Source organism: Salvelinus namaycush, chromosome 13, assembly GCF_016432855.1.
Source record: "Salvelinus namaycush isolate Seneca chromosome 13, SaNama_1.0, whole genome shotgun sequence".
Classification (NCBI taxonomy): domain Eukaryota; kingdom Metazoa; phylum Chordata; class Actinopteri; order Salmoniformes; family Salmonidae; genus Salvelinus; species Salvelinus namaycush.
Window position 1 is genome coordinate 26375218 of NC_052319.1, and position 18455 is coordinate 26393672.

At 42.6% G+C, this 18455-nt stretch overlaps 2 protein-coding genes across 2 annotated transcripts; one reads left to right on the forward strand and one right to left on the reverse strand.

Annotated features, from left to right (window-relative positions):
• Positions 1 to 363: 363 nt before the first annotated feature.
• cnot11 (CCR4-NOT transcription complex, subunit 11) lies at positions 364 to 8095 on the forward strand. Its single transcript, XM_039006997.1, has 7 exons — positions 364 to 1087; positions 1218 to 1382; positions 1661 to 1813; positions 6600 to 6802; positions 6914 to 7116; positions 7227 to 7323; positions 7560 to 8095. The coding sequence occupies exons 1-7, from the start codon at positions 769 to 771 to the stop codon at positions 7755 to 7757; spliced, it is 1338 nt and encodes a 445-aa protein (XP_038862925.1). The 5' UTR covers positions 364 to 768; the 3' UTR covers positions 7758 to 8095.
• A 209-nt stretch (positions 8096 to 8304) lies between these two features.
• Positions 8305 to 15505, reverse strand: LOC120058376 (plastin-2). The gene is made up of 16 exons (XM_039006996.1): positions 15400 to 15505; positions 12548 to 12624; positions 12265 to 12425; positions 12001 to 12130; positions 11562 to 11694; positions 11360 to 11441; positions 11048 to 11213; positions 10739 to 10881; positions 10483 to 10578; positions 10101 to 10296; positions 9895 to 9973; positions 9679 to 9793; positions 9440 to 9573; positions 9180 to 9300; positions 8910 to 9034; positions 8305 to 8811 (listed from the first exon to the last, which is right to left on the reverse strand). Exons 2-16 carry the CDS (start codon positions 12612 to 12614, stop codon positions 8679 to 8681), a joined length of 1881 nt encoding a protein of 626 aa, XP_038862924.1. The 5' UTR covers positions 12615 to 12624; positions 15400 to 15505; the 3' UTR covers positions 8305 to 8678.
• Positions 15506 to 18455: the final 2950 nt, after the last annotated feature.

Genomic DNA, 18455 nt, shown 5'->3' on the forward strand with positions numbered 1-18455 from the left:
TTGGATTCTTTACATACAATAAAAATAAGCTGAAACATAAACAAAAAAAAGAAGAAAAAATAAAGAAAAATAAAGAAACTGGTTCTGGTCTGCTGAGTTTATTGACTTGTATATGAACCAGAAATAAAACAGCGAGTGGGATGTCTCGCTTCCTCTTCCGTCTCTGACACGAATTTTTTTGAAGTGCTTTTCCGAAACAATTAATCAATTACATCACATTTTTAAGTAATGTGCTATCTGTAATTTGTAGATAATGTTTGTTGTAGTCACGAGAAGTCCAGAGCAAGCAGAAATAAACGCATAATCTTCTTTACTACATCTCCCGTAATGCACGGTGTTACCGGGGTCGAGTCAAAGGTCAAAACTCAACGCTGCAATGTTGTGAACGAAGTGGAAACTGATGGGAAAACAGCTGAGAAACGCTAACTTACTTCTTATTAAACATTTGATAATAATTAGATTCATGCTTTTACGACAGTAAGTCTGGTATGCATTTTTTTAGTTGATCAAGGTCGAATTTGTTTAGCTGTATAACTTACTTTTACAATGACTTTGGTGACAAGCTAGCTCGTAAGCTAACTAGCATTTTCTAATTTATCTAGCTGCCCATATCTGCACTCCTGTGGAGTTTGTGGAAATGTATCTAGCTTCGTTTTAAGTATGAACTGAATAACGCGACCTACGTACAATTATAAAAGACTACTTGCAAGCAGTGATTTATCATTTTGGTCACATAGCTAAAAGCTAGCTATCAACAACATAGGTACAATGACACTTGCCCCGAAGGAGCTCTCCAACCTCTTGGGAATCATCTCAGAGGAAGCTTGCACCAACACTTTCGAAAGTCTATCATCCGCCTTTCATCATTACTTCGCGAAGGCCGAACATTTCCGAGTAGGATCGGTTTTGGTGATGCTACTGCAACAGCCGGACCTTCTGCCAAGCTCTGCACAGCGCCTGACTGCCCTCTACCTCCTCTGGGAGATGTACCGCACAGAGCCACTGGCCGCCAATCCCTTTGCCGCTGTCTTTGCGCACTTGCTGAACCCCTCCCCAGTTGGGGATGAGCAGGAAAAACAACTGTCTGGTGAGTGTCTGCTAAAATATCAAATGTAATCCATTTGGATAGTAAGAAGTATTGTCCAAAGTTTTTATCAGCAGTGTGTTGCTTTCATCATATCAACTCAAGTATATCCTGATCATGTGACTGTTCATAGGATTCCTGCCACCCATTACACAGCCCGAGAAGTTCTTCCTCTCCCAGCTAATGCTGGCGCCTCCAAGGGAACTCTTCAAGAAGACCCCCAGACAGGTGTCCTGCATGGACGTGGGGAACATGCCACAGTCCATAGACATTAGTGGGCTGCAGTTGGCATTGGCAGGTACAGTACCTGAATGTATGCACTTCGCATGTATCTTGTATGGAGGATGGTTACAGAATCTCAGGAATTTTAGACAACTCAAAAATAGTTACGTATGATGGGGAATTGTACATTTCTTGGTTAGAAATCCACCTATTGAGATGTGCTTGTGTTGAGACATAAAACCTCTCATATCCATACTGTAGTACAACAGACAGTTCTTTACACTTTACTATGCAGCAATTCTAACACTTCATATATAAACTTTCTTATTCCTCTCTCTCCCCTTTAACCTGCAGAGCGCCAGTCAGAACTACCCACCCAGAGTAAGGCCAGCTTCCCCAGCATCCTCAACGACCCGGATCCAGATTCTTCCAATTCTGGGTTCGACAGCTCAGTGGCCAATCAGATCACAGAGTCTCTGGTCACTGGGCCTCGACCTCCACTGGAGAGTAAGTGGAGCATTTCATCATTCAGTTTGTTATTAGTCTGTCTGTTATGTTTATGGATGACATAAGTAAGGTGTATGTTGACACAAAAACATGCACTATATACAGTTGAAGTAGGAAGTTTACATACACTTAGGTTGGAGTTATTAAAACTAGTTTTTCAATCACTCCACAAATTTCTTGTTAATAACAAGCTATAGTTTTGGCAAGTCGGTTAGGACATCTACTTTGTGCAATTTTTCCACCAATTGTTTACAGACTGAATTATAAGTGAAATAATCTCTGTGTCACAATTCCAGTGGGTCAGAAGTTTACATGCACTAAGTTGACTGTGCTTTTAAACAGCTTGGAAAATTCCAGAAAATGATGTCATGGCTTTAGAAGCTTTTGATAGGCTAATTCATAATTTGAGTATATTAGAGGTGTACCTGCGGATGTATTTCAAGGCCTACCTTTAAACTCCGTGCCTCTTTTCTTGACATCATGGGAAAATCAAAAGAAATCAGTTAAGACTTCAGAGCTTTTTTTTTTTAGACCTCCACAAGTCTGGTTCATCCTTGGGATCAATTTCCAAACGCCTGAAGGTACCACGTTCATCTGTACAAACAATAGTACGCAAGTATAAACACCATGGGACCACGCAGCCGTCACACTGCTCAGGAAGGAGACACGTTCTGTCTCCTAGAGATGAACTTACTTTGGTGCGAAAAGTGCAAATCAATCCCAGAACAACAGCAAAGGACCTTGTGAAGATGCTGGAGGACACAGGTACAAAAGTATCTATATCCACAGTAAAACAAGTCCTAAATCGACATAACCTGAAAGGTTGCTCAGCAAGGAAGAAGCCACTGCTCCAAAATTGCCCCAAAAAAGCCAGACTACGGTTTGCAACTGCACATGGGGATAATGACATCTGGTCTGATGAAACAAAAATTGAACTGTTTGGCCATAATGACCATCATTATGTTTGGAGGAAAAAGGAGGAGGCTTGCAAGCTGAAGAACATCATCCCAACTGTGATGCACAGGGTGGCAGCATCAAGTTGTGGGGGTGCTTTGCTGCAGGAGGGACTGGTGCACTTTACAAAATAGATGGCATCATGAGGTAGGAAAATTATGTGGATATATTGAAGCAACATCTCAAGACGTTAGTCAGGAAGTTACAGCTTGGTCGCAAATGGACAATGACCCCAAGCATACTTCCAAAGTTGTGGCAAAATGGCTTAAGGACAACAAAGTCAAGGTATTGGAGTGGCCATCACAAAGCCCTGACCTCAATCCCATAGAACATTTGTGGGCAGAACTGAAAAAGCGTGTGCGAGCAAGGAGGCCTACAAACCTGACTCAGTTACACCAGCTCTGTCAGGAGGAATGGGCCACAATTCACCCAACTTATTGTGGGAAGCTTGTGGAAGGCTACCTGAAACGTTTGACCCAAGTTAAACAATTTGAAGGCAATGCTACCAAGTACTAATTGAGTGTATGTAAACTTCTGACCCACTGGGAATGTGATGAAGGAAATACAAGCTGAAATAAATCATTCTCTCTACTATTATTCTGACATTACACATTCTTAAAATAAAGTGGTGATCCTAACTGGCCTAAGACAGGGAATTTTTACTCTGATTAAATGTCAGGAATTGTGAAAAACTGAGTTTAAATGTATTTGGCTAAGGTGTATGTAAACTTCCGACTTCAACTGTATACAAAAGTATGTGAACACCACACCCCTTCAAATTAGTGGATTTGGCTATTTCAGCCACACCCATTGCTGACAGGTGTATACAATTGAGCACACAGCCATGCAATCTCCATAGACAAACATTGGCAGTAGAATGGCCTTACTGAAGATCTCAGTGACTTTTAACGTGGCATAGGATGTCACCATTCCAACAAGTCAGTTCGACAAATTTCTGCCCTGCTAGAGCTGCCCCCTTCAACTGTAAGTGCTGTTATTGTGAAGTGGAAACATCTAGGAGCAGCAACGGCTCAGCCGTGAAGTGGTAGGCCACACAAACTCACAGAACGGGACTGCCAAGTGCTGAAGCACGTAGCGTGTAAAAATCGTCTGTCCTCGGTTGCAACACTCACTACCGAGTTCCAAACTGCCTCTGGACGCAACGTCAGCACAATAACTGTTTGTTGGGAGCTTCATGAAATGGGTTTCCATGGCTGAGCAGCCGCACACAAGCCTAAGATCACCATGTGCAATGTCAAGCGGAGGATGGATGGAGCAATGGAAGCGCGTTCTCTGGAGTGATGAATCACGCTTCACCATTTGGCAGTCCGATGGACAAATCCGTCTTTGGCCGCTGCTAGGAGAACGCTACCTGCTCGAATGCATAGAGCCAACTGTAAAGTTTGGTGGAGGAGGAATAGGCCCCTTAGTTCCAGTGAAGTGAAATCTTAATGCTACATACAATGACATTTTAGACAATTCTGTGCTTCCAACTTTGTGAAAACAGTTTGGGGAAGGCCCTTTCCTGTTTCAGCATGACAATGCACCCTCTTGTAGTAGCAAAGGGAGGGGACCAACTCCATATTAATGCCCATGATTTTGGAATGAGATGCTCAACGAGCAGGTGTCCACATACCTCTGGTCATGTGGTGTAGTTTAGTTTTATTAATATGACCATTTTAAAAAAACAAGCACACATAAAACTTAAAAGCCATACATGCACATGAATAAAATCATCGAGGATAACACACAATAAAGTCTGGGACTTATTTCCATTGTGGTCCTCTTGAGACAAGATGGCTATACAAGATCGAACACAGTATGGCAGTGAAATAATAAAACAAAAACATAAAAGAAGAACAGCTATCTCATCATTCCAGTTACATCATAGGGGTTATTCATATGGGCACAGAGGACATCAAACATATTTTTACTTTATTTTTAAAGCTGTCCAGAGAGGATGTTGTTTTTATAGGCAGAGGCAACTCATTCCATTCTGAGGCTCCAGTATACAAGAAAGTACCTTTCCCAGCATTACTCCTGAACCTGTATAAGCACACATCAATCAGCAACATCTGATCTGGTGCTGTGATTGTGTGCATCCCTAACACGAGGAAAGTAATCACTTAAATATCTGGGCGCAGGACCATAAATACTCCTGTAAACCAAACCTAGTCTAATCTGGGACACCCTAGCCTCAACAGGCAGCCAGTTTAGTTCCTGAAAGCAGCTCCTGCCTATGTGAGTACGTGGACTCACCTTCAATACTATCCTGATCAACTTATTCTGGGCTATCTGGAGCTTCCCCTTCATAAGTTTAGATAAGCCCCCAAACCAGGAAGTACTAGCATAGTCAAAATGGCATTGAATGAGGGCAGTAGCTAGCACTTTCATGGAGTCCTTATCAAGAAACTTGGACTTTCTAGCCAAAATCTTAATCCTGGCATTAACCTTCCCTAGCACCTTATTGGCCATGCTCACACCTCCCAAGCTTCCATCAAGGATACATCCCAAGTAGCTAACAGAGGTTTTAGTAGTCAGCACCTCACCCCCTAACTCCACTCTGATTTCAGACAACCTACACAATTTAGGTCTGGATCCAAAAATAATTGCTTCAGTTTTCCCTAAGTGCAGAGATAGCTTATTATCTCCAAGCCATTTGCTAATGTTAGTAAGCTCTGTGCTAAGTATGCTTTCCAACAGTTTTACTTTTGTGAGACACCAGAAGTGTAGAGTCATCTGCATAAAGAAAAAGACGGCAAGAACAAGCATCTTTCATACCATTAATATACAATAAAAACAGCAGAGGCCCAAGCACGCTCCCCTGCGGAACGCCACAACTCATTGGTTTTGCCTGAGACCGTGAACCATTAACCTCTACTACTTGCTCCCTTCTTGATAAATAGGACTTTACACAGCCTAGAGGGATACTTAACCCCAGTGCCTCCAGTTTGGAGATTAGGAGACAGTGGTTAACTGTATCAAAGGCCTTCTGTAGGTCAAGCAGTACCATTCCACACAGATTTCCCTCATCAATCTCTTTCCTGATGAAGTCTGTCAAGTAAAGTAGACATGAATCAGTGGAGTATGTTTTTCTAAAACCCGACTGAAAATCATACATTAGACCCTGTTTGTTAACATATTCATACATTTGCTCATGTACAATTCTCTCCAGGATCTTTGATGTTACACAGAGGATAGATACAGGCCTATAATTCCCAGGGTCAGACTTTATCCCCTTCTTATACAGAGGTATAACTTTAACTTGTTTCATGTCCCTGGGAAAGGTGCCTTGTTCAAGAGAGAGATTAACAATATGCGTAATACAAGGGCCAATTTGCTCAGCAGAATCTATTAGAAACCTTGCAGGAATATTATCCAGGCCTCTGGCTTTGGAGCATTTAAGCTCTGCCAGCATACTGACTATTTTGGCTGTTGCCACCTTTGCAAAAGAAAAAGAGTTTGGCTGAACCCCTAACTCTACCTAATACTTCTTGACTTGGTTGCTTCCATACAAACCAGAACTGGTGGGCAGCTTGCTAACCAGCTTGCTGGCAACAGAAGTAAAAAGAGTTGAATTCATTGGCAACCTCTGCCTTTTCATATACCATCTCCCCTTTGATGTTCAGTCCAATACGGTTTAGTTTGTTTTTAGTACTACTACAGCCTAGTTCCTTAAATGATTTCCAAAGCTTTTGTATGTCTTTTCATTAGCTTGGTATTGTAATGACACAGGAATGATACTGTGAAGTATATACCATGTCCCAAGTATCATGTAAGACAAGCCATATATCCAGCCTGTAATGCCTCCCTGTGACCCTACCTCCCCCAGGTCACTTTCGTCCAGAGTTCATCCGGCCGCCTCCTCCCTTGCACGTGTGTGAGGATGAGCTGGCTTGGCTAAACCCCACGGAGCCCGACCACCGTGTGCAGTGGGACCGCTCCATGTGTGTGAAGAACAGCACGGGTGTGGAGATCAAACGCATCATGGCCAAGGCATTCAAGAGCCCACTGTCTGCCCAGCAGCAGTCACAGGTGAGTAGACAGGTACACTGTCTACTCAACTGTATTTTATATATTTCAAACATGACATTCGCTTGGGAGTTCAACCTGAATGTCTCTCTAAATATTGCTCTCTCCCTACAGCTCCTGAGTGAGCTGGAGAAGGATCCGAAGCTGGTGTACCACATCGGTCTGACCCCGGCCAAGCTGCCTGACTTGGTGGAAAACAACCCTCTGGTGGCCATCGAGATGCTTCTCAAACTGATGCAGTCCAGCCAGATCACGGAGTACTTCTCCGTCCTGGTCAACATGGACATGTCCCTGCACTCCATGGAGGTGGTCAATAGGTGTGGACTTTGGATAGAATTTGATTTATACAATTCAGTTGTCTACAATCTGTTTTAAAATGTGTTTATTTTTCTGTTTATTTATGTGAGGTTATTCTTTGTGTGCACAGGCTGACAACTGCTGTGGACCTCCCTCCAGAGTTCATTCACCTGTACATCTCCAACTGTATCTCCACGTGTGAACAGATCAAAGACAAGTACATGCAGGTAAGGAGGACTGTGGAAGGGCCTTGACAGGAGCCTGATGTTTGGCCTTTCAGTAACATTGAAATGCTTGTCTTACCAGAGGATGCATGCCACTTTCTCAGAAATTTGTAACAGGAAGTTCATTTGTGGGTTCTCCCTGCTCAAGATGACTGTTTATTTTACTAAAGTTAGTCAGTGCTCCACTGTGTTAGTCAGTGGTCCAGATGTGTATGTAAAACCTCTGTTTCCATTTGCAGAACCGCCTGGTGCGCCTGGTGTGTGTGTTCCTTCAGTCTCTGATCCGGAACAAGATCATCAACGTGCAGGACCTGTTCATCGAGGTGCAGGCCTTTTGCATTGAGTTCAGCCGCATACGGGAAGCAGCTGGCCTCTTCCGCCTCCTCAAGACCCTGGATACAGGAGAAATCCCCCCAGAGGTCAAACCTGCCAAATAACGGTTTCATAGTACATAGAACGTGGCAAGTAGCCTGTTGTGCCAAATAACACCCCCCAGGTAGTAAGCCCACAGAGGCACAACCCGCTAAATAGCGTCCCAACCAAGAGAAACTGACCAAGGCTGTATAACCACCCAGACAATCCTCACGATCTCACCAGTACCCGCCTGGAGTCCAGCTTTGAACTCAGTTACTGTTTTTCATCTCTCTTTTCTGGACAAAGATGGACATATTTTGAAAATAGATTTTGAAACTGTTTTTTCCTCCATAGATTGATGCTTGTTGCTTTTGTTTCATTAAATGGATATGTAATGAACCATCTGGGTTGTTGGATTGTATTTTCTACTGAACATGGTGAGACATACAGTACATGCAGATACAGGAATGTTGGATTCTCTTTTGAATGAGGGAACTAGATGATTTATGACATGAATAGGTTCTCAATGCAGAACAACTATTTGTAAGGGAACTGCTCATACTGATGTACAGGTGTAGTGCATGTGCATTATAATACATGTGAACAAAACCAAGACGCACAACATTTGTTTTAAATTATTTTATAAAATCTGTTTCCTTGATATCTTTTCACAAATGTTAGTCTGAAAGCAAAATGGTCACAATTTGAAATTAATAGCATCAAGTAAAGAAGTTTCTATGTAAAAAAGAGCTAAATCTTATCAAAATAAGATGCTACATTAAATTAAAAAAATATATATATTTCCAGTATAACTCCAGGTACAGTATTATTATTTGTTTTCTGCTCTTCATTATCAGCCCTGAGTTTTGAATCACTGATTTCCAGACATACTAGCTACATTACTGAATTAGTATTGACCTAGTGAGCTGATATCTTCTGTAACCTGATTCTGGTTGTTCTACTGATCACCTCTTCATGTGATGTGTTCTGTGGGGTTGTGACCACTACACCCTCTTCATGCCCCGGGCCATCAGGCAGGCGAACACTGTCATCACCATCTTAGGTTTCACCTCCACTAGGTCCTCAGGCAGGGCGTACACCCGCGCTCCGATTTTCCTGGCCATGGAGATGGCATACCTGACAATAGGCAGGATTTAGGGGACATCTTAGCTGTTGTCCTGAACATTTAATTTCATCAAGCTAGTACTCAAATGTTATCATCACATGGTACGTACTTGGCATTATTGAGCTTCTCTTCCTCAGTCAGGTCCTCCACCTTGATTAGATCATAGCGGATGGAGCCTGGCTGGATGGCATCAATCAGGTCCAGGACTGGCATACTGGTGGTTATGGACCCATCCTACAGAGGTACACACACACTGAGCTATTGCTGTGGTTGATGCTTTATTTTTTACTTATTCTACTTGGAAAAGTAGAATGAAGTCTAGTACTTCAAAAAAGGTACCATGGTCAGGAAAATGTTAAACAGCAGAGTTACAGCCTACCTTGAATCCAGAGATGGTGCCTTTGCCAGCCTGTGTGAGTGTGTCGTTGACCCAGGTGACGATGGTGTCGTCATTCACCTTCTGCCCGTCACCAAGCTCCTCCAGAATGTTCAGCGTGTACCTGAGAGAAAGAGATGGATCCTTCTAAATGTGGAATTATGGAGTTGGCACTGGGCCTGCTTATGAGTTTTTCCTGATCACATGACCTGAACAGGGGAAAAAATATCTAAGGCATTTTTAATAATGTTCTGTTGCATTACCTTCTCATCAGCTGCCACAGCAGGGCCTGGGTGAGTTTTCGGTTGCCCTCGTTCAGGTCCTGTCCAGCAATGCCCACCAGGGAGAACTTAGCCTCATTCTTCCCCAGCTCCACTGCATAGTTACAGTTCTCCAACTGGCACAGACAAACGCATAATAAATCAATGAATAATAATTCAATCAATTGATCAGTTTAATCATGATCGCACTGTGGGAGAACACTTATTGTTTGTAGTCTCACCTTCTTCATGTTGCTGCCCAGTTTGGAGTAAGGGGGTTTGTTTACTCTGTCCCAATCCACTGGCACATTGATCTTCTCATAGAGCTGGAAGATGACCAAAGCATCATCTATGTCCCTGTAAAACATGCACACACATTACATTAGTGTGGTTTCCAAATTATTGTAAATGGTTGGAAATGGTGTATAATAAGATGGAGTGACCTGTACTGTACTTACACATAGAGGTGGTTGACACGAGGGTTGACCCCCAGGGAATTCATCCAGTTCCTGAAGGTGCGCTCCTCTCTGGTCTCACCTGTAAGTGACAGATAACATTACACACTGGTTCAGGCCTTGTACTGTATATATGGTTTATATTATTTAATCAGGAAGAGGGGATGCTCAGGAACTAGGTTATGGTTTGGGATGGTCCCAACCCTGACCCTCGATGGAGCTCCAGTCAATGTCCTGGTTCTCTGGCTTCTTCAGGGCAGGATACTTATTAAACAGGTTGGCAATGTATGCCAAGTTCAGCTTGGGGTTGCCGCGGACTACGTCGGTTGCTGTGACGAACTGTCGGCAGCCAAGACGGTCAGCCTGCTCCAACATGCACTCTGCTCTCTTTATGTCCTCTTTCTCCTGCAGGGGGCGGTAGGGAGAGATTTAACAGCAACATCTACTGTATCTATGATGCATCACTCATTGATAATATGGTCACTTTTAGGCACTTTTAACCAAAAAAGAAGAACAGCACTGTCTGTTGATCAGGTTGCCTAAAATGGAATTGTAATGGATGATGTTTTCTAGGGTGGGATGACCATGTACCCTTATCCCTGAAATGTCGATGGCAATCAGAGGGATTCCCTCCTCATCTCCCTTAGGGGCCACTTGGTTCAGGATGTTGTAGTAGGCCTTAGAATCCTGTAATGCAAAACAGAAAATGTATACAATCACAAATGCACAAAAAGATCCCGGACCGACACAGTCATATGACGATCCAGGACTGACACAGTCATTATGACGATCCAGGACTGACACAGTCATATGATAATCCAGGACAGACATGGTGCGTATGACCCACCTTGATGTCAGAGCTGAAGTTGTTGATCTTGGAGCAGCCGGCCTCCTCCAGGTGGTAGTTGGCCCAGCGCAGCAGCAGCTCCTCTGGGGAAAGCTTCATCAGGTCCTCCAGGCTCTCCCCATCCCTCAGCAGGGCTATCAGAGCTGCACACACACATCATTGAAATAACACACTCATTAACATACATAGCTACAGAGATCAAGTGATGTACAGTACTATAGATATACATACACACTCACATGTTATAAAGTTATAAAACACACCAAAACATTGAAAATCCATATTCAAATAAACATTTAACACACACACCTTCGTTTCTGCTGATCTCAATGTCTGCAAACAAGCCGATCTTGATGACCTGCCAGAGCAGGCCTAGGACCAGATGCTGCCTGCCTTCCTTCAGGTCCTCTGCTCCGATGTTTACCACGTGGCAGCCGATGGCCGACGCAGAGTTAAGAGCCAGGTTCAGATTCTCCTGTTAGAGCACACAAAACAGTATAGATACCTGTGCATGGCATACAGTATATACTGTATATAATGACAAAGAAATGACTGTCAATGGGTTATACAAAGCTGCAGTCCTCTGAGTCAGCTGGTGTTGAACAGTCTGTAAAAGGTTACCTGGATGGTGAAGGGTGTGAGCTTCTTCTTGTTGATGGTTCTCTCATCGATGGTGTCCGGAACAGACTGATTGATCATCTTACTACCAGGTGAAGGAGAGGTGCATAGGTTGATATCAATGGAATATTTCTGTAGGGATTGATTTATATCATCAAGGTTGCACATACTCTAAAGTAAGTCCATGAGACCAGTTAGAAAGTACCATAGAACGATCCCATCTCCGACAGCGGTGAACAGGTCGTTAGTGGTGGGGTCCATGGGGAGGACGTGCTTGCAGTCTGGGTCTTTCTCCAATGCCTTATTCACCCAGTTCACAAAAGCCACCTTCTCCTCCTCTGTCAGTGGAGAAATGTGTGGGCATGGGGGGAATGCACAACATTATACATGTAGGAGTATTTGTATTTATGGAGAAATATTTGTATATATTGGCCAATCAGAGACGTATAGATGTGTAACTTCACAGACCAGGAAGTCTTGTTGTACTGATGGATTGTTCCACATATAGAGATAGATATGGTTCTGTATGCCTCATTTGAATGATAAGTGCTTCCTGTGTGATGTTGGCTACAGATGTATCTAGACAGACTGAAGTAGATATCTTGGGGGTATTCTCAGCCAGTGAAACAAGTAGGGACAGTCACCTGAGTAGGAGTGCTGTGTGCCTGAGCTAGACTGCTCTGAGGTTCCTGCTACAGCATAGATGCCCTCCTTCTTGTTGATAGCTTTCTTGAAGGTCTTAGCCACCTCTGTGCTCTTCAGTCCATGGACCACCTTAGTGAATGAGAAGAGATGAGACCATGTATCTCTGGTGTCATGTCAAGATGTCTCAAAGTATGGTCTGCTCTTCTTTGACATTGACTTTCTGTAACTGCCATTGATTTTGACCTATTGACCTCTGAACTTACATTGGCAAACTCGTTGAAGGTGACTTTGCCGTCATGCAGGTCTCCTGTCTTGGTAAGATCCTGGATGATCTCTCGGACTCTGTATCCTGGCAATGGCAGGTTGGCAGCTTTGAACAGGTCATTGAGCTCATCTGTGCCAATGTGGCCGTGAGAATCAACATCTGGAATAAGAAATATAGGTCAAAGGTCACATAGAATGTAGCCTTGTTGAATGCAAAAATAATCAGGGACCCAGGATAAGAGTGAAGTGAGTCTACAAAGAATTTCCCTGTCAGGCTCTCACCGATCTTAGCAAAGGCTTCTCTCAGTTCCTCCAACTCATCCTGAGAGATCTGTGCTGGAGCAGCCATCTTGTGGAATCTGAAACCAGTTACACATAACTTCACCTTTTTTCACTAAAACCATACGGTACTGAACATACTCAACAGGGAGGAACTAGAATAAATATTCAATTTCAGCATTTTGTCATTGTGATAATTTCAAAAAAATGTGCTCTACCCAGATGTTCTGGGCTCTGATGTCTATTTCTTTGTGAAACATCCTGCTTCTAGCGAGCTACTTCCTTCCTACTTCTGCTAAGGTGGTGAGGTCATTCACACGATTCATATCTTTATTCATGTCTTTATTTCATCTGCCTTAGGACTGAGTATACATTTCAGGCCCCAGTCTGAGTTGAGAGGGGAGTAGATGTAGTTGTAGTGATAACAGACAGGAAGAATGGCTGCCATTCACTGTGTGGTTTCAATGAGGCCGCTAAAGCTGTATACCACAGATACAGCGAGAGATATAAGGTCATGTTAGAGACAGAGACCTACTTCAAACTAGGTCTGCTCTGCTTGCCTCAGAGGTGTGAAGTTTGGAGATGAGTAACAAATGTTTCTCTTTCCATTGTCACCCATCGCATCAGGACAAATCAGCTTGGCTCCTTGAGATTGCATCGATGGTTTTCTAAACATATAGTGTGGAGAAGGGTCTAGAGACCATTATTCATCTATATTCAACAATGTACCCACTGGACACAGATATCATTTCAACGTCTAGTTTTGATTTAATTTCAGTTGAGTTTCTGTGACTTCAATGTGAAATCAACAAAAATGTCATCATGTCATTGGATTTAGGTTAAAAGTTGGGTAAAAACATTTTTTTATATCCCTTATGTTGATGACTTTTTGCAAATCCAATTAGTTTTCCACGTTGATTCAACATAACATTACAATTTTTTGTTGAAATGATGTGTAAAAAAGTTGATTCAACCACTTTTTGCCCAGTGGGTATGTAGTAGCACAGTTTTGAATGCTCAAATAAGTAAAAACAAGGAAATCCGGGTTTTGTTCCCTTTCTCACACTATAGCTATAGAGGTCAGAAACAGAAGTGAAACTGATGTCTTTACACACCATGGCTCAAAATTACCAGCTTTGTCACTTTGTAAGCATTACATTCCAATCAGCACTGAAACACACTCTGATTATTCAATAAACCACACACTGGATGGCACAGTGTAATGTTCACTAATCTAACTATAGGATATTACTGCCTTTTTAGGGCTGACATTTACCCAGACTTTACTTTAAAAAAAAAATAATAATAATGAACCTTTATTTAACTAGGCAAGTCAGTTAAGAACAAATTCTTATTTACAATGACGGCCTACCGGAGAACAGTAGGTTAACTGCCTTGCTAAGGGGCAGAACTACAGAGACTCGATCCAGCTACCTTTCAGTTACTGGCCCAACGCTCTAACCACTAGGCTACCTGCCTTTTAGATGATGAAGTAAATGTGTCTTTGCAATTTGATCATGAGGGGTGTTATCTTTCCTCAAGCAAATCCAGTTCCTTGATTTGAAATCCTTAAAACCATCATCAATCATCAAGGATTACCTGTGGTCTCAGCCACTAAAATCATCAAGGGCCTTTATGGAAGTAAAACTGCAATACCCACAAACATCAGTCATGGTACCGCGGATTTCACATGCAAATCTTGGTCATTACTGTTTATTTAATGAAAATAACCTCCTTTGGCCCTTGAAATGCTCAGTCTGATCATGTGGATGTTAGGAAACAAATGTTAAGATATTTACATGCACAGCCCTGATCGGCTGATAGGATGGTCTAGAGCCCACCACCTTACCCAGATGAACAGTCATTGGTCTATTATAATCAAGATGTGGGCCAAAAGATTTGCACCACCTAAACAGGCTGAAATTTCAGGCATAAAAAAAAAACAGCTCTTACACAAAAAGGGCATTATCACCTTTTGCACAATTTAAGAGTGTTATTTCGACCTCATAGTTTGTAAATATCGTTAAAAAAAGGAAAATTAAGTTAACTGCACTGCCCCTTTAAGTGTAGTGTGTTATTAATTATTCAAGCACTATTGAAAGACAACATACAGTATGTATTATTTATTGTTCATAATTTCTAAATGAATACAGCAGTGGTGAGTTGAAGATTACAGATGTGTATGTGCCAGCAAATTCCGCATGCTTAACATGTAAGCACACGTTATTGGATGACTAGTGATGATATGTTGGAAACTTTTAGAAAATGTAAATGTTTAACTATGTTACTGTTGGCTTTCACATGTTAGAATTTTCAGCAGTTGCAGCAAGGCTAACCACAACCCAACTAACTTCCTGTTTAAACACTATGCAATGATTTAGACTACTTCTGCTCTCTGCCACCATGCTGATACTAAAACTAAAGTCATGACATGGCAATGCTTCTCCTGTGAACATCAGAATTCACTATAGGGCTATATAACAATTTTTGTAATACTGTATCAATGTATTATGTGACTGTGTAACAACAATCCTTGGATGATAAAGTAGCAAGAGGATACTTTATGATTATTAAGCATATTGTTAGGCTACTGTAAATCAATGCAAACTACAGATGCTGCCCTCAGATCCAGGAAGACACCATCTATTAACACACAGGACCATCTGTGAACACTTGTGGACTGTTAAAGCAACAGAAACTCATCATCCTTATCATCATCATTCATCTTCATCCTCATCCAAATCAACATGCAGTCACAGACCATCTTCCCAGTAGATTCAATGAAATACTGACACATGCAGAGGCACACACAGACACTGACACAGAGAGGCCCCAAGGTCAGGAGATTGAATTACCTTAGGGAGGTGAGTTGACTGGAAGGCCTGTCTTTGTGGTCTCTGACTCACTCTCCTTCCTTCAGTGTGTCTGCTGCTCTCACTGCTTGACAGGCAGTGCACTGTCTCTCCCTCAGAATCAACTGACAACGAATCTATTCAAATGTACTAGGAAGGAAGTGACATGCAACCTAGGACAACTTCACTAAGAGAAATGAAAGACGTTGTGTCTTTATATGGCAATCTGCTGCCTGCCACGGAGTTATCAAGGTGGGAGCAAGCTGGGCCTGCTCTGAGGTTGCCCCAATGAAAAATAAAAATAAAAAAAACTGCAAAATATTCCAGTAGCCTAAAACTGATTTATTTGGTTCCTCCACATTGCTTAAGTGAAAGATAGATAATTTATGGCATTTATGGCAGTCGTGCAAGTTGAGCCTGCTCTGAGAATTTATTTGACTCATAACTACCTAAAACTGATCTTTCTGGTTCCTCCCCATTGTTTAAGTGAAAAAATGACAAATTATGGCATTTATGGCAGTTGGGCAAGTTGAGCAACTCCAGCACCTGCAAAAATGTACCTGGATGTGCATATGTTCTTCAGATTTTGTCAGGCAAGTTGAGCTGAGAATATATTTTACTGATAAAAGCCAATACTTATTTTTCACACTTCATATAACATTGTCATACTGTCACGGCCGTCGTAAGAAGTGGATCAAAGCGCAGCGTTGTGAGCGTACATATTCCTTTTATTAGAAATGACGCCGACAAAAACAATAAACAATACAAACACAACCGTGAAGCTTAAGGGCTATGTGCCACAAACAAAGTTAACTTCCCACACTGAAAGGAGGGAAAAGGGCTACCTAAGTATGGTTCCCAATCAGAGACAACGATAGACAGCTGTCCCTGATTGAGAACCATACCCAGCCAAAACATAGAAATACAAAATCATAGCAAACAAAAACATAGAATGCCCACCCCAAATCACACTCTGACCAAACCAAATAGAGACATAAAAAGGCTCTCTAAGGTCAGGGCGTGACACATACATACCTTTTCTGCCATATTTGCATTGGCATACTCTCAGGGTTGGGGAGTAACGGATTACATGTAATCCGTTTCATGTTACGAAAAACAGTAACTGTAATCCGTTAAGTTACCAGCAAAAATCTTGTAATCAGATTACAGATACTTTTGAAAAACTATATGATTACTTTGAGGATTACTTTTAAATTCAGAAAGGATGCTTGCGAAAAAAAATCTTTGACACTTCTCGGTTTTCTCAAAGACATTCATATCAGCATTGACAAAAAGGGCAAGTTTAAGTTTGTTCCACCTGAATGAGTCTGACCACAAGTCAGAGACCACTATGATGACACACCAAATGTGTTTGATGGATCGCGGGAAAAGAGCAGGAATAGGCTTTTGTAGGCTACAGTCCAAGCTATGGCTTCCAATGGTGCAACGGCTGTCGGCATCCAAAGATTATCCAACTTGAATAAACGCTTGGAGGTAAGGATGACAGCGGTGTAGTCAACGGTGATACGGATATCACTTATTATTTATATCTACATAGCGCATTGATGTGAATCACACTGCTGCTCTCACATCAACACGCCAGAAACCCTAGATCCACTCCAATTCGCATACTACCCCAAAAGATCCACAGATGACGCAATCTCAATCGCACTCCACACTGCCCTTTCCCACCTGGAGAAAAGGAACACCTATGTGAGAAGGCTGTTCATTGACTACAGCTCAGCGTTCAACACCCTAGTGCCCACAAAGCTCATCACTAAGATAAGGACCCTGGGACTAAACACCTCCCTCTGCAACTGGATCCTGGACTTCCTGACGGGCCGCCCCCAGGTGGTAAGGGTAGGCAACAACACATCTGCCACGCTGATCCTCAACACTGGGGCCCCTCAAGGGTGGGGCTTAGTCCCCTCCTGTACTCCCTGTTCACCCACGACTGTGTGGCCAAGCACGACTCCAATACCATCATTAAGTTTGCTGATGACACAACAGTGGTAGGTAGGCCTGATCACTGACAACGATGAGACAGCCTACAGGGAGGAGGTCAGAGACCTGGCAGTGTTGTGCCAGGACAACAACCTCTCTCTCAATGTGAGCAAGACAAAGGAGCTGATCATGGACTATTGGAAAAGGAGGGCCGTACAGGCCACCATTAACATCGACAGGACTGAAGTGGAGCGGGTCGAGAGCTTCAAGTTCCTTAGTGTCCACATCACAATCAAACTATCATGGTCCAAACACACCAAGACAGTTGTGAAGAGGGCACAACAACACCTTTTCCCCCTCAGGAGACTGAAAAGATTTGGCATGAGTCCCCAGATCCTCAAAAAGTTCTACAGCTGCACCATCGAGAGCATCCCGACTGGTTGCAATACCGCCTGGTATGGCATCTGACCGGAAGGCGCTACAGAGGGTAGTGCGTACGGCCCAGTACATCACTGGGGCCAAGCTTCCTGACATCCAGGACCTATATACTAGGCGGTGTTAGAGAAAATCCCCAAAAATTGTCAAAAACTCCAGTCACCCAAGTCATAGACTGTTCCCAAGTCATGGACTGTTCTCTCTGCTACCGCACGGCAAGCAGTACCGGAGCGCCAAGTCTGGGACCAAAAGGCTCCTTAACAGCTTCTACCCCCAAGCCATAAGACTGCTGAACAACTAAACTAATCAAGTAGCCACACGGACTATTTACATTGCTGCTACTCGCTGTTTATTATCTATGCATAGTCACTTTACAAATTACCTCCATTAACCTGTACCCCAGCACATTAACTCGGTACCCGTACCCCCTGTATATAGTCTTGTTATTGTTATGTACATTTCTTGTGTTGCCTATTGATCGATTCGATTTTTTTACTTTAGTTTATTTAGTAAATATTTTATTAAATGTATCAAATTTTATTGGTCACATACACACGTTTAGCAGATGTTATTGCGAGTGTAGTGAAATGCTTGTGCTTCTAGTTCCGACAGTGCAGCAATATTTAACAAGTAATCTAACAATTCCACAACAACTACCTAATCCACACAAATCTAAGTAA